Genomic DNA, 26,721 nt, shown 5'->3' with positions numbered 1-26,721 from the left:
AGCTGTCAACTTAAAAAATGAACTAACATCTGCTAAAAGTCCTATTGGCAGAGTAAATTCTTGAGTTTGTTTCTCTATGTGCCAGGAGCATCAGAAACATTTCCCTGTACATTAAGGACTAAGTTCTCCATTAGGAGAAAAGATAAACGGCAGCCAGATGGCTCTCCTTGTCCTCTATTGGATTCAATGAAAGACTCATTCTGGAAACCTCTCCTGTGAGAGAGATTCTAGCCCTCTCAAAAGAAAAAAAAAAAAAAAAAGTAACTCTTCTGATGACGCAGCAAAACGCTTTGTACCTTTTTAGATAAGGGTATGCCTGTTTGTATCCATATAAAAGTTTACTCTTGGATGAAGCTTTAATTTCTAAACTTTGAAAGAACTATTGTATTTTTCTTGTTGCTAAGTTACATGAAGTGTTCCCTATCCTTGTCCTTCAAATCCCAAGAGTCTTCAATTTATTTTTGGTGAAACTTCAAAAAACGCTTTGATTTCTTTTCTCCTTTCAAAATATCTGCCTTAGAGAATTAGAAAAAAATATCTTTTATGGTGGATTTTATTTTCTTAGATTATTGATCTAATATCACAACATTTTTTTCAATCTCAATTCTTTTTGAAGTAATTCTTTATGGTATAAAATGTTTAAAAATAGTTTAATGGTTAAATCCTAAAACTTTCTAATTGAAATCTATTGGGATGATGGTCATCCTTCTTGCATTCATAATTTTTTTGGACTATTTGTGTATTAAATGGTTATCAATACCTAAATTTTCCAAAGTCCCTTCTAAATGTTTCATTTCCATAATTGGGTATCAGTCATCTATAATATGTTCCAACTACCTCATTCCTACTAATGTACAAGAGGTTGAAGAACCGGGTAAGGACAATTTTGAATGTTATTTAGAGTAATTAACAAAATTTGACTAATATGTGTAGCCAATTTATTGATTATTTCATGCCTTTTTTCCCTGACCTACCATTCCAAACCACCAATTGATTGGGTGACAAGTTCAAACATATTATTCCTAGAGTGATGAATTATTTTTCCCAATTGAATACTTAAACCCTTCATAAATAACAGAAGTCCAAAGGTTGAACAATGTTTTCTGTTGGTTATATTACAACTCTATGTATTCCAAGGCAGAATAATTAGTTTGGCTTTCAAAATGAACAGCATAAATAGGTGGTTTAATTATGTGTGTACATAGGCAGTTACATGCTTTTTGCATTTTAAGTATGAGATATTAGTTTGTTATAGATCAAACCTTTTATGAATTTTCTTAAATTTAAACTCTTAATTATAAAAACAGGTTTTCTTTTGTATGCTTCATCAACAGGAGTGATATAAAGTATTCAACAGAGGACACATTCAGGATACAAAGATCCATATGACCTGGTATGGGGGAGTGGTTAAACTGTAAAGAGGATGAAAAACACTGTATAGTAAAATTTTATGACAGCTCAAAGCCAGGGACTAGCTAATTACTGGTTTTGGATAATAATTTCTTTGGAAATTAAACGGTTATGAAACACATTATTTTTGTGCTACTCAAACAGAGGCCATACTTTTCTTACTCTTCTACTCCAGAACCCACTTGTCCACACAGAGAGGTGAAGAGGATGATGCAGGTCAGAAAAATCATGGAGACAACCTGTTGCTTTTTCTTCCACAGACTTAAAATTGTGTGGCTCTCTTCCTTTCTACCTTCCTAAAGGATCCTACCCTTTACTGTTGCCACCGTTGCTCTTTTCCTTCCCTGCCCCCTAGTGACTTTACTGTGACTTTGCCAGAGTTCCCCTTCCACTTGAATTTGACCTAACAAATTAGTCTGTTGAGCATGAACTTTGCATGCTAAGTTTGTTTCACTTGTTTTTGCTGTAATACTTGTGTGTTAGCTCAACCGATTCTGTAATCACAAGTGGCTAGTCTTCCAAAACTAAAACCCACAATCAACAGTGATATTTCTAGGACTTAAATACTTCAACTTTTCTAAGTTTAATTTCCTAAATATCTTCTGTAAAGGAGAAACATATTGTTTCAATGAGGGGTTGTGATTCTTAAAAATAAAAATGCCTGCAAAGATTTTTAGACTGGTACAATCGTTAATGTTTCTGTGTTCATCTGAAAGTTTCAGAAGAGTTGACAGAAAGGTTTTAATTTTATTATTATTTTTTTTTTTTTTACTTTTTGGTACAAGGGATTGAACCCAAGGACATTTTACCACTGAGCTATCTTCCCAGGGTTTTTATTTTTTAATTTTGACACAAGGACTTGTAAGTTGCTGAGGATCTTGCTCAATGAGCAAGGCTGGCCTTGAATTTGCAGTCCTCCTGCTTCACACTCCTGAGTCACTGGGATAACAGATGTGTGCCCCTGTGTCCAGGTAGGCAGGAGGTTTTAAGGTTCCATTGCAATTATCTTTTTTCTTTCATTCTAAATTGATTATGCATTATAGTTAAGAAATACAGAAATACAGTTAGTGATATGACCCATATTTGAATACTCATCAGCCAGGAATTGATTATTTTTTTCTTTCTCCCTTCAAAAAAATTCTCTTTTGAGGATTTGTTCTCTTCTAATACACACACAAACACACATGCACACACTGCATGTGTGTGCATTCATGTGTGTGTGTGTGTGTATGCTCTCCCAATAATTTTGGTAAATGTGAATTGCATTTGATTATTTTCAGCAGTTTTTAACATGACTATTTCTCTGAACCATTTAAACAGCTCAGAATAATAGACACAAAAGGAAATTATGACAATAATTTCTATTGCTGGAACTTAAGACCTTATTCCATTGTTATTCCTATTTTTCATATAAGAAAACAAGTTTAGCCAAGTGCAATAGTGAGTGCTTGTAGTCCCAGCTACTTTGGAGTCTGAGCAGGGGGATCACTTGAGACCAGGAGTTCAAGACCAGCCTGTGTAACACAATGAGACCCCATTTCAAAAAGGAAGTGAGGAGGGAGGGAAGAAGGAAACAAATCCAAGTTTAGAATGATTAGGGTGTTTGTCAAAAGTTGAACATTTCAATTAGGAAGAAATGAAGTTAAGATTTGAATTCATTCTTCCTCAAAGGCCTTAACTACCCAGGCAACCACGCAATGTTGACAGAAACCAGCCAATGTCACAAGATGGGAAGAGGGAATCCTTCATTGTATAGCCAAGATTTGAATTAATGTAAATATGAAAATTAAAATGATGTAAATATGAAAAATGTTAAATATCAAAATTGATCTCTTCATCAGTGCTTAGATACCCTGCATTTTTTTTGATTTCTTATTTGTTTTCCATTTACTGTTTTGTAGAATGTAGCAAATTTATATATATATTATATTATATATATATATATATTATATTATATTATGTGTGTGCATATATGTATATATACATACACACATAAGCACATATTTATACATTTAATATTTCTGACAAGGTTGAAATTGAAATATATAAGAAAAACAGCATTATTCTGGAAAGGAAACAGGATAAATCAAGTGTTACTACTTCTAGCGCTAGCTTGGTTCTTCTACAGTGTTATGATTTTAGTAAGTAGTTAATTATACTGTTCCTTATTATTTATAAGATTGTTCTATTGGATAAAATGATTTCTAGAATATATTTCCTGCTTAGAACTACACCTATAAATTTAATAAACACTTAATATAACATTCACTTAGTGGAACTAATGACTTTTATGAGTAATTTTAGAGACACCAACTGCTGCACAAACAGGTATATTTCATCCAAGGTATTTTATGTACAGAAAATACACTTTCATAACAATCTGTATAAGCATGAACACAATTAAATTAGACAAGTAGCACATACTTTTCAATTCACTATCAAATTCACCAGGTTATTGTACCTCACAAAATTACAAGCTGAAATTTTCCTGAAAAATAATTACATTCTTGGACTGGGGTTGTGGCTTAGTGGCAGAGGGCTTGCCTAGCACATGTAAGACACTGGGTTCTACCCTCAGCACCACATAAAAATAAATAAACAAAATAAAGATATTGTGTCCATCCATAACTAAAACATTTAAAAAATAATTATGTTCTTATGTAATTGTTTTTTAAAAAATATAAGTTATTTATATTTAAAATTCTAAGCTTTATCTTTTTCTTCTAAATTTTGTGAAGTGAATATGCTTGGGTCATCTTTCAAAGAAGAAACATATCAATATCATTATAATAATGTTATGATAAATAGAGTTTTATCCTGTTGATACACAAGGCAAAACTATAGTGTTATCAGGTATCATGAAAATAGTTGTTAAAATGAGATAATTCATGAGGCACAAGAAGAAATGAAGAGCTTCAAAGCTGTATTTTACAAAACTGTTGAAAACATTTTCATTTGAAGAATATGGGGAAACTTGACTTAGAGAGTGCTAAGAAATGCATTACCACACTGATGAAGGACAACTATGATGCATAAAATGGTATTTTATGATAAAGTGGTTTTATGAGTGTATGAAATGCCAGGCAATGTAGTATATACTAGGGTTTTATTACTAGTAATGTGATTATTGCACTACCAGAATGAATTGAAAATACTCAGTTTAAAATGTTGCTCAAGTTTTCTAGAGAGTGGCAGAACACTTTCAGAAACCTCTCCAACTAGACATTACAAAAATAGGGTTAAATAGTTGTCAATGACATAGGAACATGGACTCTTCCTAAAATGCAAATAAGTATGTAACTGGAATGGAAAAAAATCAAAAGTTATGCAGTGACTGTGGATGAAAAGTAACTGGAAAATATCAGAAGTAAAACAGATTGCTGAGACCTGAAACTTTATAAAAATTTCCCTCTTAAAAAAATGATTTTTATTTTTCCAAACTGTGCTTTTTTGTTATAATTTATTAAGAATTATCTACCTTAGTAAACATTTCTAAAATGTACATACTATTCAACATATAAATATTTGGACTTGTTATTTGAAACAAAACCATTTTGCCTTAAAATGTGTTTGTTATCTCCCTTTTGTAGTATGAAGTCTTCTGAAAAATCCTGATGATCTCTTCACACATTTTGAAATTTTTCCATTTTCTTAAATCTTAAAAATCTGAGCTAATCAGTGTCTCACTGCTGAGGCGGTAAAAGGGACAGTATGCAATTCCTTACCCATCATAGAGGTTACAGGACTCTATGCATATCCTTCCCCTGCTGAAGCGTCGGCATGAAAGACACTGGTCGGGCCCAGGACCCCAACAGCCATCCTTGGAACATAGATGATTGCACACCATTCCTTCAGCAGCTGCAAAGCACACCAAAATCAAGGGTAAATAAAGCAAAAAAAAAAAAAAGTGTCAAAACTTACTGTGTTCCTAAGATTGTTTAAATGCTTTTAAAGACATTGGCTTCTTAAAGGAGATCTGCATCAGATAGCTTTGCCTTATCTCCAATCCCCATGCCCCAGCCTACCCCCACTTACTCCATGTTGCAGAGGTCTACTCACTAATGTTTGAACAGCAATGTTGTATTTTTCATAAAATACAAAACTGAGCAAAACACAGGCATCTATTTGAATTCTAGAGGGAAGAGAGGTGACGGTTCCAAGGTAAGGACTAGACCAAGAACTTTCCCAGTCCAACGGTTGGCTCCACTAAGAAAATAAGTATTTATGCTTCAATTGTATCAAATAACATCACAAAAAAAAGAAGAAAGATATTATCTTTAAAAAATACATGAACAAGAAGAGAGAAAAAAATGAAAAACACACACAGAGCGTAAGAGGGGGAGAAAAGAATAGAACTAAAATACAAGATTTTTATGACTATATCTACCTTGATATTAGTACATGCAAAAAATAATTTTAAAAGAATATTCAAAATTTCAGGCTTACCCATGAGGAGGTATAGAGTTTAAAATACAAACAGGGGTTTTTAATCTTATGTCTTTTTTATGATGGGAGAAGTGCCAAAAATTTGGGGGGCTATGTTTTAAAATTGCCAGTTAAAACTGTCCATTTCTGTTCTCCTTTATACCGAACGGAATTTATTCAGTATATTATTATTTGTATCATGTAACATAATTTTTTTGAAGGGCCACTAGATGCTGAATAAGAAGTGCTCATAAAGATTTCAAATTCTATTCTGGGTACCTGAAAAGTGATTTTAGGCATCAGAAACACAAGTGCATACGGTTTTCATGAAATGTTATGAATTCTCATGAAGATAAAAACATTGAAATCTTTATCTTTCCATTGATTACCGATTTTATTTATTATAGGCTGTAAGGTTTCATGGCAAAAGTCATTTGTGAAGTAAAATAGAAAAAAAAATACTATCTTAAACAAAAAGAAATTAAACAAGTAAAAAAAAATGAACTATGCATTCAAAGAAGGTAAGAAGAGGCGAAAATAATAGAACTAAATGACACCTGAACATGTTAATGTAACATAACCAGGGGACCATATCCTGGAAACTGTGAAAGCTGTTCTAAGGTACTCTTGAGAGCATACTGCTTCCACCTTGGATGCTGACAAGGTTTTAAAATAGTGAAATAAATTTCCTAGTTCCTACTTTCTTTGTCTAATATCATGGGGGCTAAAGAAGTGCCCATGTTAAATAGTATAAAATATTTTCTTAAGGCTGACAGACATATCAATAAGACTTTTTACTTTATAACTGCTTACATGAATAATCTCTACCAGTATAGTTTAAGATAGGAGAGTATATATATATATATATATATATATACTTTAAGATAGGAAAATATATATATTTATATTTATTTATTTATAAAGCAATTTTAGTTTTACTGAGTTATATATGACATGATGCATTGCTCATGTATAAAATGTACAAATTGATAAGTTTTGTCATGTGTATATACTTATGAAATGTATACCTAGTAAAGATAATAAATGTATCCAATACCTCCAAAAGATTTGTTATGATGTATGTAATCTCTCCTTTTTGTCCCATCCCCCTCAGACAACCAGGGGTTTAGTTTCCGTCACCATATACTATTTGTGTTTCATAGAATTTTACATAATGTATATCTCTTCTTATATAGTTTCTTTCCCTTCCCATGATTTTTGAAGATTCATCCATGTTCTGTGTATCAATACTTCATTCATTTTTTTATTGAGTATATTCCATTGAACATACCATTTTTTTAAAATCCATTTACCTATTGACTGACATTTAGACTGTTTTCCATTTTGGTCTATTAAAAATAAGCTACTATAGGGCTGGGGTTGTGGTTCAGTGGTAGAGTGCTTGCCTAGCACATGTGAGGCACTGAGTTCCATCCTTAGCACCACATAAAAAATAAATAAATAAAGGTGTTGTGTCCATCTATAACTAAAAGTACTTTAAAAAAATAAGTTACTATAAATATATGTATACAAGGTATGGATACACACATTCATTTCTATTGGGTAAATATTCAAAATGGTATGGTTGATTAATATGGTAGATACGGGGTTAACTTTTATGAAACTGTGAAATTGTCTCTCAAAGTAGTTGCACCAATTTACATTCCCAACAACCATGAACACAACTGGAGAGCTGAAGTTCTCCCATGTCTTTGTTAATACTTGATATGATCACTATTTAATCCAGTCTTCATTTATTGGCATGCAATAGTTTATCATGGCAATTTTTATTTATATTTACTCATGATTAAAGATGTTGAAATAACTAAAGTAAAAAAAATTACATTAGTTTAAAAAAAATAAAAGATTTTGAGCATCTTTTAATGTATCTATTTGCTATTTATCTTGTTTGGTGAAGTGATATCAAATCTTCCTTTTTGATATTATATTGATTTCTTATTTCCTGGTATTGAGAGGTTTTTTTTTTTTTATTTTATAAGTACTTTCTTCTGATTTTAGCTTTTTCTTTTCACTATTTTAATACTGTCTTTTAGAAGTTTTAAATTTTGATGAAGTACAAGTTATCAATTTTATCTCTATAAATCATGCTTTTCATATCATGTCTAAAAAGTTTTAAATATGCCTAACCTAGGGTCATGGTATTTTTTTCTGATGTTTTCTTTCATAATGTCCTTGTTTTGGGTCTTACAAATATGTATATGATCCACTTGGAGTTAATTTTCATTCACGGTAGTATAGCAGTCAAGGTTCTCCAGAAAGAAATAAAAACAATATAACAAATTATATATATTTATATAAAATAACTGTGGATTGATTATTTCTGGTTCTGTTCCTATTGATTTATTTATCTCCAATGGCACATAAATATTTTTCATCTTGTCAATTTTAATCAAGCCACAACCCCAACCCTGTAGTAGCTTATTTTTAATAGACCAAAACGGAAAATAGTCTAAATAACTGTCAACAGGTAAATGGATTTGAAAAAAATTGATATGTTCAATGGAATATACTCAATAAAAAACAAATGAAGTATTGATACACAGAACATGGATGAATCATCAAAAATCATGGGGAGGGAAAGAAACTATATAAGAAGAGACATATATAAAATAAGTGTGTGAGCCGATCTCTTATTTTATATTAAAACTGGTAAGTACCACTATCTGCCATCTGCAAGCTGGGGTCACATGGAAGCCAGGGATGTAGTTCCAGTTTGAGTCTGAAACCGGAGATACAACAACAACAATGATGTAAGTTTGGGTCCAAGTCCAAAGGGCTAGGAACTAGGAGCACTTACGATATAAGTCCCAATCCAAGAAGGTTAACATTCCACCCAAGCAGTCACAAAGAGTGAATTCTTCCTCCCTGTACCATTTGTTATTATATGCAGGCCCTTAATGGACTGGATGATGTCTACTCATATTAAAGAGGGCAATCTGTTTCACTAAATTTATCAATTGAGATGCTAATTTCATCCAGAAACATTCTCACAGACACACCCAGAAATAATGTTTAACTAATCTAGGCATCTCATGCCTCAGCTAAATTGACAAAATTTACTATCACACCTACTTAGTAAGAATCTATTCCTTTTCTTTATATGGATATTCAATATTTTCAGCATTATTTGTCTAAGAAATTATCCTTTCTTTTCCAAATGCAAATGCAAATGTATGTAAACTTGCATATTTGTGAAAAATTAATTGTCCCTGTAGTGTGGATTGATTTCCGGTTCTGTTCCTATTAATCTATTTATCTCCAATGGTACATAAATATTTTGCATCTTGTCAAATTTAATCCATTTGTATTTTTATGTTTGAAGCTTATGCTGTGAAAGTAACATGTAATAATGTATCTCACTTTTTACATTCAATCTGTCAATTTCTGTCTTTTAAATAGGTGTTAGACCAATTTAGTATAATTATTGTTATAATATTGTTATAATATATTAATTAATGTTGAGTCATTCATCTTGCTATTTTTTCTGTTTATTTAATTTGTTCTCTTTCCCCTTTCTCTTATGTTTCTGCTAGATTTTTTTATTAACTGAATTTTTATGATTTCATTTTTTTCTTCCCTTTTTTTATGGCATCTGTGGGTTAGGAGCTACATAACTTTTGATGTACAATTTAATCTCTTGGGCTTGTAATGTACACATTTTTAATTGCACTTTTTTATTCTAAGAAATTCCTGTGTAGTTGTAAGTGACAACATAGAGAGATTCCTTGGTACCTCTACTCAGTTTAACCAAATGATATGACCTTGCAAAACTGTAGCACAATAACACAACTAGGTTGTTGATGCTGATATTGTCAAACTACAGAAGAGATTCCCTCCACACCAAGAATCGCTACTGCTGCACGTTTATTTTCACAATGCCTTGTCTCCTATCTTCACTTCCACCTCATCTCCTCAACCTCTCTGAATTCTATAATTTGGTCATTTAAAAATATTGATAAATGGAACCATGCAGTATGTAACTTTTAAGGATTAGAATTCTTTTCACTCAGACATCTCCAGAGATTCTCCAGGTTGTTTTGTATGTTAGTATCATGTTCCTGTTTTACTGCTAGTAGTATTCCATGGTCTGGATCACCACACTTTATTTAACCATCCACCTGTAGAAGGACACTTGAGTCATTTCCAGTTAGTTTACAGGTATTAAAAATAGTGCTGATATAAACATTAGTATATAGGCCATGGTGTATGATTTTAATTCTTCCCAAAATGCTCAATTCCTGGTCACATGGTAGAAGCGTTTCAGTTATTATTATTATTTTTTATAATGAGTATAATAAATTGTTTTCTAGAGTGGCTGTACCATTTTACATTCCAATTGGCAAAGTGTACATTATTGCATCTTTATCTTCTCTGGCATCTGACTTTATCACTGTTTGTTTTAGCTATTCTGATATCTATGGTACTATTTATCATGGTTTTGTAATAAGGATTTAGCCTCCAAAGTCCAATGGTGGCTAAAAGTAGAGTTAAAGTCTTGGTTGGCATCTCTGCCTCCATTTTGTATCTATCTTCTTTGCTCCCAGTCACCTTGGATTCCAGGAACAAGGTCTGATCTGATACACATCTTGTGAGAGTGGAAGCTACGCTCCAGGCAACAGAAACTTTCTTATCTGGGACAAGGCTTCTCCTGCAATTCTTAGACAATGATGCAAAGACTACCTCAGATTAAGATCACCTTCAGGGGCAGCTAGAAAAAATCCCCAGCTATATAAACCCACCAACCCTTGCCCTGATTTCCCTTCCTATAAAATCTCAGAATCTCAAACACAGGGCTAAGGACATGGGTCTCCTTGACTTTCTGGTACAGCCACACTGATGAAAGTTCCTTCATGCTTTTCACCATTACCTTTTCTGTTTGTTTTTTGAGGTGAGCGGCTTGACCTGATCTTTTGGATTCTCAGAGTCAAGCCTCCAGTCTAGGACTCTGGTATCAGCCTTCTTCTGAATTTCCAGGGAACTGGGAATAATGCTGAACATCATTACATATGCTTATTTTCTTCGGCACATAATCTTGGAGAACCTCTCTTCATGTGCTTGTCCATTTAAGATCTTTTTGTTGTTGTTATGGTCTATCTGCCAAATATTCATGTATATCTATCTGGTAACAAAATCTTTTCTCCTAATCTGTAGCTTAGACTTTCATCCTTTACTAATTTTCAGAGAAAATGTTTTCATTTTGATGATTGTAAATTTATTAAATTTCCTTACCAGAGGGTGCTCTCCTTTACCTAGCTCTAGATCCTAAATAATTTCTCCTTTTTTTATTTATTTCTCTCCTTCATGGTACTAAGGATCTGTGCCAGGCTTCTCACATGCTAGGCAAGCTCTCTACAAATAAACTATATCTATAGTTATTTCTTTTTATTATTATGAAAGATTTATAGCTTTATATTTTACATTTAAGTTCATGGCCTATATTTTGCTAATGTATACATAAGGTGTCAAAATCAGGGTAAGATTTATTTTTTGGCCCATGGGAAGTCACTGGTTCCAGAGTCATTTTTTTCTAAAGACTATCTTTTCTTCTGTTGAATTATTTTTACACTTTCATCAGAAATCAACATATATTTTTCAATTGTGGTTAGTTTGTATGTTCTCTGTTTTTTCATTGATTTATGTGTGTCTCTCCCTTCCCCAATATCACAAAGGTTTAATTACTGTAGCTATGTAATATGGTGAAAGTATGTTAACTAAATGTCCCCACTTGATTTTCTTTTTTCCAAATTCATTTCATCTAGTTTAACATGTTTTCCTTCCCCTATAATTTTATGATAATCTTGTCTCTCTTAAAATCCTTACTTGATTTTTAGAGAAGTTGCACTAAACCTTCGTATTGGTTTATGGAGAATTGACATCTTTATGATTTGAGTCTTCTAATCCAAGAAGGCAGTATGCTTCTTCAGATGCTTCAATCTTTTCATATTTCTTTCAACAATATTAGGAAGTTTTTAGCATGCAAGACCCAGAAATATTTTGTTTTTATACCAAATTATTTCAAATTTTAGTGTTATAAGTATTGTAGTTCTGATTTCTGTGTCTACATGTTAATTGCTAGTATTAAAATACAAGACAATTTTCTATACTTTATCTTGTATCTGGTGATCATGACAAATTCATTTATTTATTTTATGGCTTTCTGGTAAATTCCTTGGAAATTTTTATGTGGACAATCATGCCATCTATGAACAGGGGCAGTTTTATTTAGTCCTTTTTGATGTTTATGTTTTCTTTCCTTATGGTGCCTTCTAGAACATCCAATTCTTTGTTGAGTGAATGATGAGAAATGACATTCTTATTTTGTTCCAGTCTATCCTGAAGCACTCAGTCTTCCATCATTAAGCACAAGGTTAGCTTCCGGAGTTTTATAGATGGTTTTCCCAAGCTAAGAAATTTCACCTGCATTTATATTTCTTCGGAGATTTTTTTTTTTAAAATAGAAATGAATGTTATGGTTTTCAAACTTTGATATCACTGGCAATATATTTCTTCCTCATTGTCAATAAGGTATATTATATTATTTGATTTTTCAAATATTGACTCAGCCTCATATCCATGAAATAAATCCTGTTGGTTATGCTGAATAATTCTTTTAAATTATTATTGACTATTACAGCTGCTTTTTCATGAACTTTCTCCTATATATATTTTTGAGAGATACATTGGTCTTTAGTTTTCTCTTCCTTCTCTTTTCCCTTCTCCTTATTCCTCTTCTCATTGCTATTTTTCATTCATGTATGGATCCTAATCTTCAAAATGGTCATCCAAAGTAGTAATGGTGATCCATTTTACATATGGGCACAGCCACAGAAATCTCAGCTGCCCTAGACCACAAGAGCCAGGTTTAACCCCAATCCTGCCTGGTCCATTTCCACCCAGTTGGAATAAATTCTCAGCTGTGTACTTCAACTTCTCTGACACCATTTATAGGATGACGAGGTGCACCTCATTATATTCTGCTGAGGAAGGAAGTCTGCACTCTCCACTCCTTTGTTGACTGGGTTAAGTTGGGGACACATTGCTTCATGGTGTTTGGCTAGAATAAACCGATTACTGCTTAGGTTTTCTTTCCTGTGAATCTTCCCCTTTCTTGGTCCTTTGGGTGGAGAGAGCAGGAATTGTTGGGGATTTTTTCTTTTTTGTCTGTACATGTTGGTGTTTTTGAGTTATCTGTTTCTTCACCTCCAAATTCAGGATATTTGACAAAGGCAACCCAGGACATGCATTAGGTGTTATAGCTAAGATTCCAAATTCCCAAACCTGTCTGCCTTTTCTATCTTTTAGAGTCTTAGATTTAATTTATATATGATGACAAGGGCTTTATTATATTGAAGACAAAATTCAATGACATTCATGAATCAATACTACACATACAAAATTTCAATTTTTATAAGCATTTAGTCATTTTAAGGTTATTATTGAGTTTCGTGTTCTGATTTATGAATTCTTATATATAAGGTTTATATACTCTTGCTTATATGGGGTGAACATTAGTACCATAGGAAATACTGAAGAAGAAGATATCATGAGAGCAGTGTGTGAAGACAAGAGTTGAATATTTACAATTGTACTACCAGGTGTCACGAAATTCTCATTCTTTGTATTCATCACATTTATGTCTTTCTAGAAAATATAATGAATGCTTTAAATTCTTCATGTGTCAAATTCAGAGAACCTCAACAATATTCTTGTTTTTTTTTCCTTGAGAAAGTTGACAGGAACACCATACTCCTCAGTCACTGCTGGTGTATGACAATCCATCACAGTTTTTTAAAGTCCATTATTTTATTTTACTAATTCACAGTACTTTTCTTCAGGTTAGCCAACCTCTCATTTTTAGCCCTTGCTTCTCTCTCTCTCAAGAGTGATAGGACATTGCTAGATATAGAAGGGTAGAATTTCTTGGATTTCCTGTTATAAACTGTAATGTTAATTGGACAGGAATGTTTTAGCCCAGGATTCCGCCTCATTTTCTGTTGTTGGTTGCCTCCTTAAGTCTGTATTCATGTGCCCAACACCAGAGGACTTTGGCATCAAAGCAACCTACCTACTGAAGGAAAGGAATAATAAACAGGAGTTCACAATAACGACATTCTACTCCTTTGCAAACCACTGGACGATGGAACAAAGGACTTGTGGATTATTCTCTCTCTAGTAAAGCCAGAGATGTTGTCCCCACAAAGCATAGAACAAAAGCCCAGGGAAGCTACTTCTGTGAACTTCTTAAGAGATATTTTCAATCAGCACCAGGAATTCAGCAGCCCTCTGACCTCCCTGAATGATCTTCCTGTGTGAAGGAGTAGGAGTCCTATCAATGACTGGTTTGCAGTTCAAAGAGACATTATAAACCTCTCTAAAGAAACTTTAGCAGTGTGGGTATTGAGGAACCTTTAAGGTCCTCTGTGTTTCCTCCGAAGCTATGAAATAGATTTTTCTTTATCTCATCTGAATTGTACCTGCCTGTTAAAAATGTGGAGAGATAATAATGTGCTTAGTATTTTGACCTTTATAGAGAATATTGAACCTACTTCCATTAAAATGGAGACAAGCTAAAAATAATGGATTTTTTTTTTTTTTTACCATGCTGTATGTGTGAAAGTAAATGGATTAGCTCAAAAATATTGAAATGGAGCACCTGTCTACAGGCACAAGGTCAGAAAAATATCTTCCTTTTATTGTACAGCAAATCCGTCCATATTTCTCACATTTTTGATTATACATGGAGACATGGATTTTACTTAGAATGTATTTGGATATGTATCATTAATCTCTTTTTTTTAAGGCTGAATAATGTGGTTTAACATAGTAAAAATTGAGGCTTTGTGATCAGAGAGACAGAAGTTCAAGTCCCCTTGGCTTCATGAGCCAAGTAGCTTTGAGCAATTATTTACATGTTACTCCTCTGTAAAGTGAATAATCACATCTACATTTGAAGAATGTGATAATGTTTAGACATAATATTATATTAATAGTAGTGTGGTATTTCATTCAGTGTCTGACACATCATTAGCTCTCCATAAATATATTCAAGAAAATTTGAAATAATGTAAAGATATTCATGTGCTTACTTTTAAAAAAATTTGCTGAGAAACTACTTACTTTATGTTAGACATTGTCTAGAGCTGGGGATATAATAGAAACATGAAATAAAATGCATTCTCTCATCTGACTGAACTTACAGCTAGTTAGGGAGACATAATAGCCCAATAATTATATACATACGTAATTATAATTTTGATAGATTACATGACAAAGTTGTACAGAGTGCAAAGAGAACACAGCAGGTGCCCCCACCTAGTTAGAATGTGGCATTAAGTGACATCCCCCAGGAAGAGGAACATTTAAGCCAAGATGAGAAAGATAACAGGAAACATTAAAGCAAAGGGGGATGGGAGAAATTAGAAATTACAACTCTGTTCAAGAGATTCGGAGGAAGGAATGAAATCAGTGCTTTCAAAGAAGCTGGAAATGGGCAATGTGAGAAAATAGTCTGAATAAAGCCAGTGGTATGACAGGGGCCAGTTATGTAAGACCTAATGACCACTTTCAGGATTTTGTGCCTTGTCTGAAAAGCTGCTTAAAACAGTTGAAAGATTTTGAGCCAGAGAGGTAAGGATCTAGTTTGTATTTTTAAAATCTTACTAAAAATACTTTATGTGATTGATTTGAAAACATTCTTGAACGGTTGGTGGCAAGGAGGTAATAGTAATGCTGGAGATAAGTACATGGCTCAAGCAGCATCAATTGGAGTTTTTGTTTTGCTTTGTTTTCCCCCACAGTGCAGATGCTGAGAGAGAGAATGCAGAGATTTTTTAAATTTTTTAATCTGTACTCCTGTTCTTTAAGGATGTTTTTGCTATCCCTTGTAAGACCAGCCGTATTCTCTCATAAAGAACAAGAGTCTGTCCTAAAGGAAACCAGGATCAAGTAATGGCAGGATGCAGTCCTGGTGGTGGTGTTTGAACTTCTGGGTCCAATAAAACCTGAAAGATATTTCTTGGACTTCTGAGTTGTTTTTGCCTAAAATAATTTGAGTAGTGACACTGAAATAGTTTCCTATTGCTGCTGAAGTAAATTCCACAAATGTAATTCTTAAAAATATATAAATGGAGTCTCTCAGTTTGGATATCAAAAGCTCAAAATGAATTTTATAGGGGCTAAAATGAAGGTAACAGCAAGACTAATGCCTTCTGAAGGCTTTGGAGAGGGTCTCTTCTTGCCTCTTCTAGCTTTCAGAGGACTTCTTGGCAACCCTTGGCTTGTAGCTACTTCACTTCAACCTGTTCCCGTCAACTTTTCCTTTACTTTAGTCAAATCTCCCTTTTATAAGTCCGTACATGATTACATTTGTGGCTCATCCAATAACCCAGGATAATGTTCCCAGCTTAAATTCTATAACTGGGTCCCTTGTGCCTTATAAGGTGACATTCCACAGGTTTTGTGAATTAAGATGTGGCCATTCTGAAGGAAATGGGGAGAGGAGCATTGTTAGCCTTTTATGAGCACTTAATAGTGTTGAAGTAAGCTGAGTGGGTTAGATGAGATATTTAAAGTAGAAGGACAGTATGTATCTTGACATGACATTATACATCTGTGAAACATTAAGTTAAACTATAAAGAAATTAGGGAGGTAGGCATGGAGGAATAAGTATCAAAACAACCATTCACCATTCATAGGATAAGCAGACATTACCCATAGCACCCTCACTCTTAAGCTAGGGAAATCTGTCTATGACTGGCATGGGACCTGGGTAGGAAATCCTGAAAGTGATACATATATATATATATATATATATATATATATATATATATATATATATATATAATCTTTAGCACCTAATGCCACATTCTAAATATATATGTGTAAAAAAGAATATATATACATATATATATATATATATGTGTGTGTGTGTGTGTGTATACACATATATATATACACACATATATATATATGTATATTCTTTTTTTTTTACAGCCCTTGAATGTTTGCTTTAAATACTAAGCACATTTAAAAATACCTCTCAGCAGTAACATTAACTACAAAAATATAAAATAAATCTGCAGTATTTTACTAGAACTCTAAAGCAAATAAAATTTAATAGTAGAATATATACTATACTATAATTACTCAATTAATATGTTAAACTATCATTAAATATTCTCTTTATTTTATTGAGTGGATTATTGTTAGTAATGAAAAAAAAGAACAGTATTTATAGGACTCTGTATAAAGTCCATTCTTAAGCTTTGAAATTTTTGAAGTATGCGCTTTTCAGCTACTCGCCTGTGAATCTGCCTCAATGAATCCTTTAGGAGGGAAGAAACCCCCTCGTAGGAAGAAATGAAGTGCCAGGACCACAGGTTTTAAATATGTTGCTGACTATAGCATGATTGGGAGGATAATAAGGGAAGTGACAGACTAGTTTCCAGAGGATTCCCTACAGACACCTGCCTTGGGATGATCTGATGCATATTAAAAATGCAGAATCTGGGTTCCCACATCGTTCTGTCCTTGTGAGTTTTGAAGAGTTGATTAACAGAGAGCTAAAAACTAGGTGGCTTCACACAATAGAATTTTATTTTCTCACAGCTTTGGAGACCAAAAGTACAAAATCAAGGTTTTGGCAGGTAGGTTTCTTGTTGGGTAGTATCTTGATGTCTCTTCTTATCTAAGGGCCTTCATTTTAACATAACTTAATTACTTTTTCAAATAACTTCACATTTAAGGCATCATGGGTTAAGACTTTAGCATATGTTTTTTTAGAGGCACAATATAATCTACAAATACTGTTGAAATAGAAACCTCTGGAAACTGGAGTTTAGATTTCTGCAGTTTTTAATAATGAAAAATTGTAACTATCAAGTATTACAACCACCAATCTAGAGGTAAGTTGGGTTTATATATTGCCATTTGCGGTAAAAAAAAAAAATCAAAGCCTGCAGTAATTCTGGCTTTTATTTTTGAGAGATCCTCCATGCCTTCAGAATTTCTCCATTGCAAAATAGAAGGGGTATCGTTTCTGAAACTATTCTGCAACAGTAACTGCTTATTACCCTTTTGATAAGAACATAGAGAACATTCCATAGCATGTTAGTAATTAGACATTGTGCTGTTTCAAATACAATAAGAAAATCTTATTTGAATTCTTTCTTTCACACAGAACAGTATATTCATGTATTACTTTGGTAATTTAAAAAGACAATTTTGAAAGCATAATTAAGATTTCCTATCTTATGATTACTTAGAAGAATATAGACTTCACTATGTTCTAAGTTATGTACATTATAATTCATACTAAGGTATAGTTTAACAAAAGGCAGAATTCATCAATTTCCTTCCCAGCAAAGATGGGCTCCCAAGTATAAAGGATGATTCTTCTAACCTTGCAGGCAGCAACTAATTTGTAATGAACATTTACCCAAGGTAGTATGGGATGGGATGGGATGGCCATAAGAAAGAAATCTCCTGCTTTTGCTATAGATTCTTAAGGTAGATCTTAACATCAAATTTCGTTTTCTGCAGCATATAGAAGTGATGGTGACTGTCACATTTTTCTGAATTATTCATGTAAAACATTTTTGGGGGATTTTCTAAAAGTACCAACTCTGTCTTTATCATAAAGTCAATTTTAAATATTTTAATTAGAAAAAAAGGAAAATAATGCGTTCCAAGGGATTCTCAAGTATAGACATTTACTTGTCATCTCAAGAGATGATTTTTAAATTTCTAATCTCCTGTTCATAACTACACTTATTGCTTAATGTCTACCAGTGGACGATAGGCTTCACACAATTTTATATTTTGCTACTTTAAGAAAGTGGATTTTCTTCTACCCCCCCCCAAAAAAAGAAAAAAAGCTCTTGATATTTCTTTGTCCTTTCTCATTCTCCATAAAAGGCATTGTTTTCATTAAGTAAAAAATATTGTAACTTTGTGCCGCATAATGTGTATATATGTGAGTGTACAGTATATGATTTATTTTAATATGAAAATAAAATAATTGTATAATAATAACAGCTAGCATATATATATATATATATATATATATATATATATATATATATATATATAGCATTTACTTTGAGATAGACATTCAGAAGATAAATAGACTCTATTTTACAAATGAAAAAAATGAAGATAGAGATATTTTTAAATAAATTACAAAAAGCAGAATATTAAAGAATTTTGCTGAGATTAAAACCCTAGCCTTTGGGCTACAGGGTGTTGCTGTGGTTTGAGTGTGGTTCATCTCACCATAACTCACATGGAGGCTAAGCTCTCAATGCATTGGCATAGAAAGGAGTAGGGACCTTTAAGAGGTGGAGCCTACTGGGAGGTATTGAGGCATGACTGCCTTCATGAAGCCATTAATGCTGGTCTCCCCTTGGATCTCCCATGAGTAAATGAATTCCCTCAACAGTAGGTTTTACAAAAGAACAAGCCTGGCCCCTCCTTGCCCCTCACTTCCTCTCAGGCCATGTAAACCATCTCCAACATGCTCTCACCATGTTATGCCATTGGCCATGTTGTGACATAGCCAGAAGGCTCTAGGCAAAGGCAGACCATACAGGAAAACCCAATCTTGTCCTCTCAAACTCCAAAACTATGAATTAAATAAACCTCTTTGCTTTATAAAATATCCACCCTCAGGTTTTTTATTGTCTTACCACAAAAATGGGATAAGATATGTGTGGTGCTGAATATTTTATTATATAGGGTATTATAGTAAATCAACAGGTTTTCTTATAAAATAAATTGCTTTTTTCTTTATTGAGAGAAAAATCATAGTGAAATGAAGAGCTTAGTCTTTGAAATCAGATGGACATTGGGTTCAATCCCTGGATATGTTCTTTCATAGCTCTACACATTGAAAATATTATTTAACTTTCTTGACTTCTGTATATTCACTTGCAAAATGGAGATAATTATCATTTACAGAGTGGTTATGACAATTAAATTAACCTATCTGAATAGATTGAGACTTAAAATCTGACATCTTTTCTGGCTCTTTATTTAGCAGAAACATTGCAGACAACTAAAATCAGTGAGACTAGATATGTTCTTCAATAAATTCTGTTGGCTCAAAAATATAATCAATAGGAAATTCTTAAAAATATGCCATACCAAAATTTTCATATGGATTAAATTTTCAATATAGTTTTTAATGTACTAGAAGAAAAAACTAAGAATACATCAAGATAAAAACAAAAAATACGTATCAAAAGAAAAAAGTTAAAAAATTACCTGTAAGACAGAAAGTTATTCACAACAGTTAAAAGGAACAAAATGTTAATGTGTTCAATTTGTGAAGAGCTTTTCAAATAGAGAAGGAAACAGGAAACTCCAAAACTGATAATAGATAAAGTTCATGGATAAAGTGTATAAAGTAATTTATAAGAGGAAAAACGTAAATGATTGATCAACATATAAAAAGAGGCTCAGTCTCAACCTAAAACATGTAAATTTAAAAGAACTTGTTTTCTTTTTTAAGCTCACTGAAATATAAAACCATGAACATCAATTTTATAAAAAGTGGTAGAAAATACTCCTATTCTACAGTGTTTGGGACAACTGTGAACTGATCCAATAGTTTTGAAAGATGATACAGCAGTATATAAGAAAACTTTATTTACACAGAAATTCCACTGCTAAGATTTTAGCCTCAGGAAAGAATTACAAACTGTATAAGGTTTTATGAACTAGGATACACATTAAAGCAGGAGTAATAATATGAAAAATGGAAATAAGTTATATTAATATGACAGTGACTCAATAAATATTTTTATATATTGCTTTTTAAAAGAATAAAGAAGAGTTCTATGCACTGGCATGGAAGAGGCTTATAATATATTAAAATACATATATAACTGAATAGTATTTAAGCTTATTTGGTATGATCTCATTTTCACATGAAAATATACGTTTCATTATTGATAGCTATGTATGTTACATACTTATGCACCAAAATAAATGTCTTCCTTTTAGATGTTTTCATTGTTTTGTTTTCCAACAATGAGGAAGGTGCTATATTATCAAAGGAAAAAATAAAGATACTTCTATTTTAAAAGTCAATAATGAATTTAATTTTTCTCTTGCTTATATTGAGTTTAACTCTACATTACAAATAAGTTTAAGGCATAATATTCATAGGTTCAAATGTAATCTGGTTTTGAAAAGTTGATATAACATGTATCTTTACACTGTTTATTTTTTGGTTTTAAAATTTTGTGCTTAACTCTTTAAAGAAACTTCAAAATACTTGTATAAACCTCCTCTAAAACTTCTTTTACCTAGCATCATTTTGTTAGTACCAGAATCTCATAAGTGAAGGAGAAAGAAAATGTTCCCGCTTTTCATGTCCTGGGTTTCTCTCCATTTCAATCTCTTCAAGCCATAAAGCCTGCTTTGAAATTTTTGACTTGAAAGAATAAGCTTATTGAAGCCACTGTCACCCTTTGTAGAGGAGGTGAAGCTTTTATTGTCATTACCATCTTAAATCATGTTGAATTTCAGATGCTACTGTTATAAATGAGGAGTGCCTTTTAGGTTAGAAAAACGACACCCAAATTTAGATTGGAGTATTTTTGTTGGGAATGGGGTGGAGCACGGGCATATGTGGGTCTCTGCATATATGTGTATGGACTCTATATGTGGTTATGGAAATGCAGTCCATGTGTGTACACTTATCTGTGGTAGTGAATATATGTGTATGCTCATGTATACTTGTGTTTTTACAAATACAAAGAAAAAATAAACTAAAATGCAATATTTAACAATGCATGTAAAAGGAAGCAAATATTTAGACCTTCTCATTTGCACATAATACTGTGGATAATAAGAAGGTTCTTATCATATGTGGGAACCACTTACAGGCTCACTGTAAACATAAGGAGCATCATCTCTGAGGTCATGTTCACAGAGTAAATATGTTTCTGAAAATATAGGCATGTGGAATTCTCATGGATCCAATGTGCTGTGAGACAGAAGTCCAAATTTTGATAAATGGATTTCATGCCAAATATATTATTCTAAGATGTTAAAAATGAAAAATGATATGCTTGATTTTATACTATAGCATGACAAAACTGCTTCCCCTAACTGCTTCATTTCTTCCCCAAACTGCAAAGTGAAATCTGAATATACAGAGATAAAAGCCAGATTCCTGGTCTGAAGAATTTGCTAAACTGAGTCTAAGAGGCATGACACCAAAAGCTCAAGACCATGAAAGATATTTAGTTAGCCATACTGACTATTATTACTATTCACTCTTTTGATTGTTTGGAAAATTTACAAGTCTTACAGAGGTATGGAACAACATTATATAATTTTTTAGAAACTCCCTTTTCCCATTTTGCTTTTCTACAGTTAATTTATAATTGTATTTTCTTCTTCCCATTTTCTTTTGTTTTGGTGTATTATAAAAACGATAAAAAATGTGAATATTTGTAAGGTTTGCAAGTAGGTTATACCAAAAAGGACCTTTAAGATGATTTTTTTTTTTTTTTGTCTTCAGAGTTACCTTCCTATCGTTGAAAAGTAGTGGTACTCTTTTTTTTTTTTAAATGAAGCAAAAAGACTGTATAATCCTTACTAGGGAAATATTCATAAAGCAGTGTTCAAGATTATTTTAGCATCATGAATCATCTCTTTGTCTGGGGTGTGTATGCACTCATACGTAGAGAAGTATGGGGCAAGTAGCTTAAGTATTAGCAAAAGGGTAAAGCACACTGTGTGTTAGGAATCAGCATTGTATAAAAATGGGAAAAATTCCAGAACAAATAAAAGATGAATTTCATTTAACATTAAGCTGCATATTTTGATATATAAGTAGAACTTCTATTTTTTGATCCCATGTTGAAAAAAGAACATGTAAAAACTTAAGTTCACTTAAAGCAGGAACTTCATGCTGCAATAGATCTCCTTTCTCCAGAAAATCCTTTTAAGAAACATAAACAGCTAAAGATCAAGAACATGATCAAGATCAAGATCGTAGAATATGTAAGTTACTCATGAATTATATTCTTTGAAAATTGCTAGTCTGAGATGCCTTAAACCATTTGTGGTACAAGATGGGGTGTTAATAAGTTCATTAATTCATAGGCTACTTAACTTCATAAAATTAAATCATGTTGGCTCTTTAAGAGTTTAATTTTTTTTCAAAAATCCTCTACTATTCGTTACACATACATAAGACACACACAAACACACACACACACACACTCACACACACACAAACTAGATCATTATTAATTTATACCCTGTTGATTGTTCTTACAGTGAGATAAAAGAAGTAACATAATAGCCTAAGAGTAAAACTTTTCTCTGGGAATATACCTTTTAAAATGAATGGACATTTAATGCCCACCAGAGAATATGCATTTGCAAATGAATCATTAGATTTCTGAAACTTCATAATTGGTATCTACCATAAATAAGTCATACATGAATACTTAGGGCACTATGAATACTAGTGGCACACCAGGATGTAGAAAGGAATAGTGCTCAGTAGAAAAATAGAGAGGAGTTAAGTATTAATCACTGGAGTCTCAATGTCTCATATAAGGAATGGTATAGTCCTATCCATGAAAACATTATTTCCTTTGCTGTAACAATGAAGTGATGAAGAGGATCAGTAGTATTAAAACAGATGAAAAGGGAAATAATGATATACCTAAACAAATACATTTGAAGAAGGAAAATTCCTGTCTGACCCTATATTTTTCAGAGTACAGAAGAACACATCTTCATTTTTCCCCCTACACCCATATAGCAAAACTGTGTTATTCTGTTTTCTGAGTTCACTGCAACCAAAGAGCAAACACAGAATTTAATAAGATGGATTTCCACAAAGTGATGGAATTCAAGGAGTTACCTAGACGCTTATTAAATAATGCAATGCCTAAGTTCCACTTGAACCTACCAAATCAAAATCTCCACAGGAAGATTCCTAAGATAGGCAGGATTTGCAAACATGCAATATGTAGCAAATTATCACTTTCTCTGATTATTTTATGCCATGCTGGTAATTATAGCTACCCCCCTTTATCGGAGTTAGTATAAGAGGGGAATGATTCAGACCTGCTATTATTTTGGAGTGTTTGGTCCAATGTAGAATGGAAAGTTTTAAAGTTTCTGTGTTTTAAGTGTCTGGATCAAGTACTTACTACAGTTCTCAGCTTTTCTGTTATCCCGGATCACTATTCTTTGGTTAATGGTGCTGAAGAGGGTTGTCCAGTTGATGGTGTGATAATAACACAGGTTGCTATTGTCGGTTATATAGATGTTTCCTGCACTAATCTCCTTCAGAGACTGGAACTGTAGAGAGGTAATGCCTTGTTGCTTGAGGATCAGCAAGGAGAGGCCACTAAAGAGGAGAAAGAGAATGGAGCAAGGATAAATATGTTCTGGCCATGAATTGCTCTCTTGAAGTAAAATAAGGATATCACTTCTTACTCCAAAAAGTATATCAATGGATCACAGAGACTGATCAATATGCCTGTGCTCAGAATAAAATTTTCATCTTTACATGCTATATACTGCCAGTTCTAATGTTAATAATTTGTTTCCCAAAAAGAATATGTCCATTTCTTAAAATTATGAATCTTGACAATATCTCTCTATCTTTATATTTACTACTTAAGTATTTTATCTCTGTCTTTCCTCCTCCACCTAGATTTCATACTCCTCAACAATAAAATAATGTAGTAAGACTAAATAATTATTTGTACAATGCTTGCTTATCTACCCAAAGAGATGCTGGTTCTACTATAACTATGTAATATATTTCAGAGGGTAGATATTGCAGAAAATGACTACAGATTTGGGGTTTATTAATTTCTCATAAACCAAAACAATCACCATTAAAGAATGCATAAATAATGTTAGGGCATATTAAAAATTAAAGAGTAGAACAAAAATAAATTTTAAAAAATATTCAGAAGGCTTGAACAGCTGGGGAAAATTTCACTAAAAGTTAAAGAACAACTACTCTGTATAAATACAGCAATTATCATTTCAAAAAACTGTTATTATTTCAACATAGTCCACAGTTTTATAATTATTTTTGCTTTTATTCTCTAAAAAGCATGAGTCCTAGCTAGGCACCAGGGTTTACACCTGTAATCCCAGTAGCTCGGGAGGCCAAGAAAAGAGGATTGTGAGTTCAAAGCCAGACTCAGCAATTTAGCAAGACCCTAAGCAAGTTAAAGAGAACATGTCTTAAACTAAAAAAATAAAAAGGGCCAGTTATGTGGCTCCGTGCTTAAGCACCCCTGGTTTCAATCCCCAGTGCCAAATAATAATAATAATTCCTAAATTTCATTCAACTTACACCATTATTTTTCATTTTGGACAATAAAGTTATTCTTTTCACTAATAATTTTAAATGTAACTTGCTATTAACATTTAGAATTGTTTTTAATAATGAAAACATATGGGGCTAAGTGATAAAAACTGAATCATAATTCACTCTTTAAAATTTTTGTTTTCTTCATACCCAACTTGAATTTTTATTACAAGATCAGCACAAGGCCTTAAGTGATTCATAATATTTTATTCAAGGATAGTAAAAGTTGTTTGTATATGCACTTGAGCACACTGTATCTCTCAACTACCCTTTTACATTAAGCTCCTTTCCCCTTTTAATTTTTAAAAAACTTTTCACAGATATTGTGGATTTTTAAATAATAAAATGCAGTGTACTATATAAAAACATTATTATGAAACAATCCATTATAGTATTGACTTTAGACATTTCACAGATTTAAGCAGACAAATTAAATAACAATATCTTGATGTAAATAAACTTGTATTAATTCATGAATAAAAACTTCATGCAGATAAAATCTGAGATCAACTAAAAAAAGTAGTGGCTTAGAAAAGATTGTCATTTAGTTTTATCATGTGAATTTAAAAGATGAGATAAAATTGTATAATAAAGTCCACCTATTTTAATTTTGCTCTCCATTTATTAACCAGAGCTGCATGTAGAGTGGTGGACAAATCCCAAAACACCAGCCCTATGAGGCATAGTTTAAAAGATAGCACCAGAGACAATCCAGCCTTCTGGTACAACAGCATAGACAGTACCAAGTAACTTCACTATATCATAAGATAATATACAATCAAAAAGAAAGTTAAACTTTGTAGTCCACATTAAGCATCACAGATTTGTAAAATACTAATATTACATTAGATGATGTCATTTGGAAAATCTAATGATGCATTCTGTATACTTCATATCATCATTAGGGTTATTTTTATTGAGCTTATTTTTGAAATTGAAGGCAGAAACATCATATTACCAGAATCAGTAAATCAATAAGACTGACGGTTTTGACTTGATGTACACACGATACTACTCTTAAAATTTGGGCAACTTTCAGCTTAATCCATATATATATTATTAATCCAAATATATATACCTACCTATAGAGTACTCTTCCACCAATGGTCACCAGGTTGGAAAAAACACTGAAGTCAGTCATATTTGGGGGCCATGATTGTATGTTCAAGAAACCTACAAGTGATAGGATGGTAAAAATAAACTAGGATATCATTGTCTTAGTAGTAGTGTTGATTATTAAAATATGATGAAAATGTATTGATAGTTTATGGGAGGTAATAAAATAACTGTCCATTTCTGTTTATGAAAGATTCTACAACGTATTTATTCTTCTAACATTGAGTACCTTAACCCATGAGTATCCCACACACTGGAATAAATTATAAGCAATTAATATCAATACTATGACCCCCCCCAAAATCCATGTATCTCATCCATTTAGGATCATAAAACTGTATATGTTAAGACATAAATGACTCAGTTTGTTTTATTCTTTTAAATG

At 32.5% G+C, this 26,721-nt stretch overlaps 1 protein-coding gene across 7 annotated transcripts in view; it reads right to left on the bottom strand.

Annotated features, from left to right (window-relative positions):
- Erbb4 (erb-b2 receptor tyrosine kinase 4) overlaps positions 1–26,721 on the bottom strand; it is a 1,059,983-nt gene that overhangs the window by 260,794 nt on the left and 772,468 nt on the right. For all 7 annotated transcript variants that reach the window (XM_058585185.1, XM_046462890.2, XM_046462893.2 and 4 more), the window contains 3 exons: positions 26,303–26,393; positions 24,040–24,239; positions 5,136–5,268 (listed from right to left, as the gene is read on the bottom strand). In XM_058585185.1, coding sequence (XP_058441168.1) covers positions 5,136–5,268; positions 24,040–24,239; positions 26,303–26,393 — 424 coding nt within the window. The remainder of the gene's footprint in view (positions 1–5,135; positions 5,269–24,039; positions 24,240–26,302; positions 26,394–26,721) is intronic.

This window comes from Marmota monax, unplaced genomic scaffold, assembly GCF_021218885.2.
Source record: "Marmota monax isolate L192 unplaced genomic scaffold, Marmota_monax_Labrador192_F-V1.1 WCK01_AAM20220418_F8-fsc00136, whole genome shotgun sequence".
Classification (NCBI taxonomy): Eukaryota; Metazoa; Chordata; class Mammalia; order Rodentia; family Sciuridae; genus Marmota; species Marmota monax.
The sequence above is the reverse complement of the archived record's forward strand: the minus strand, read 5'-3'. Positions and strand labels throughout refer to the sequence as shown.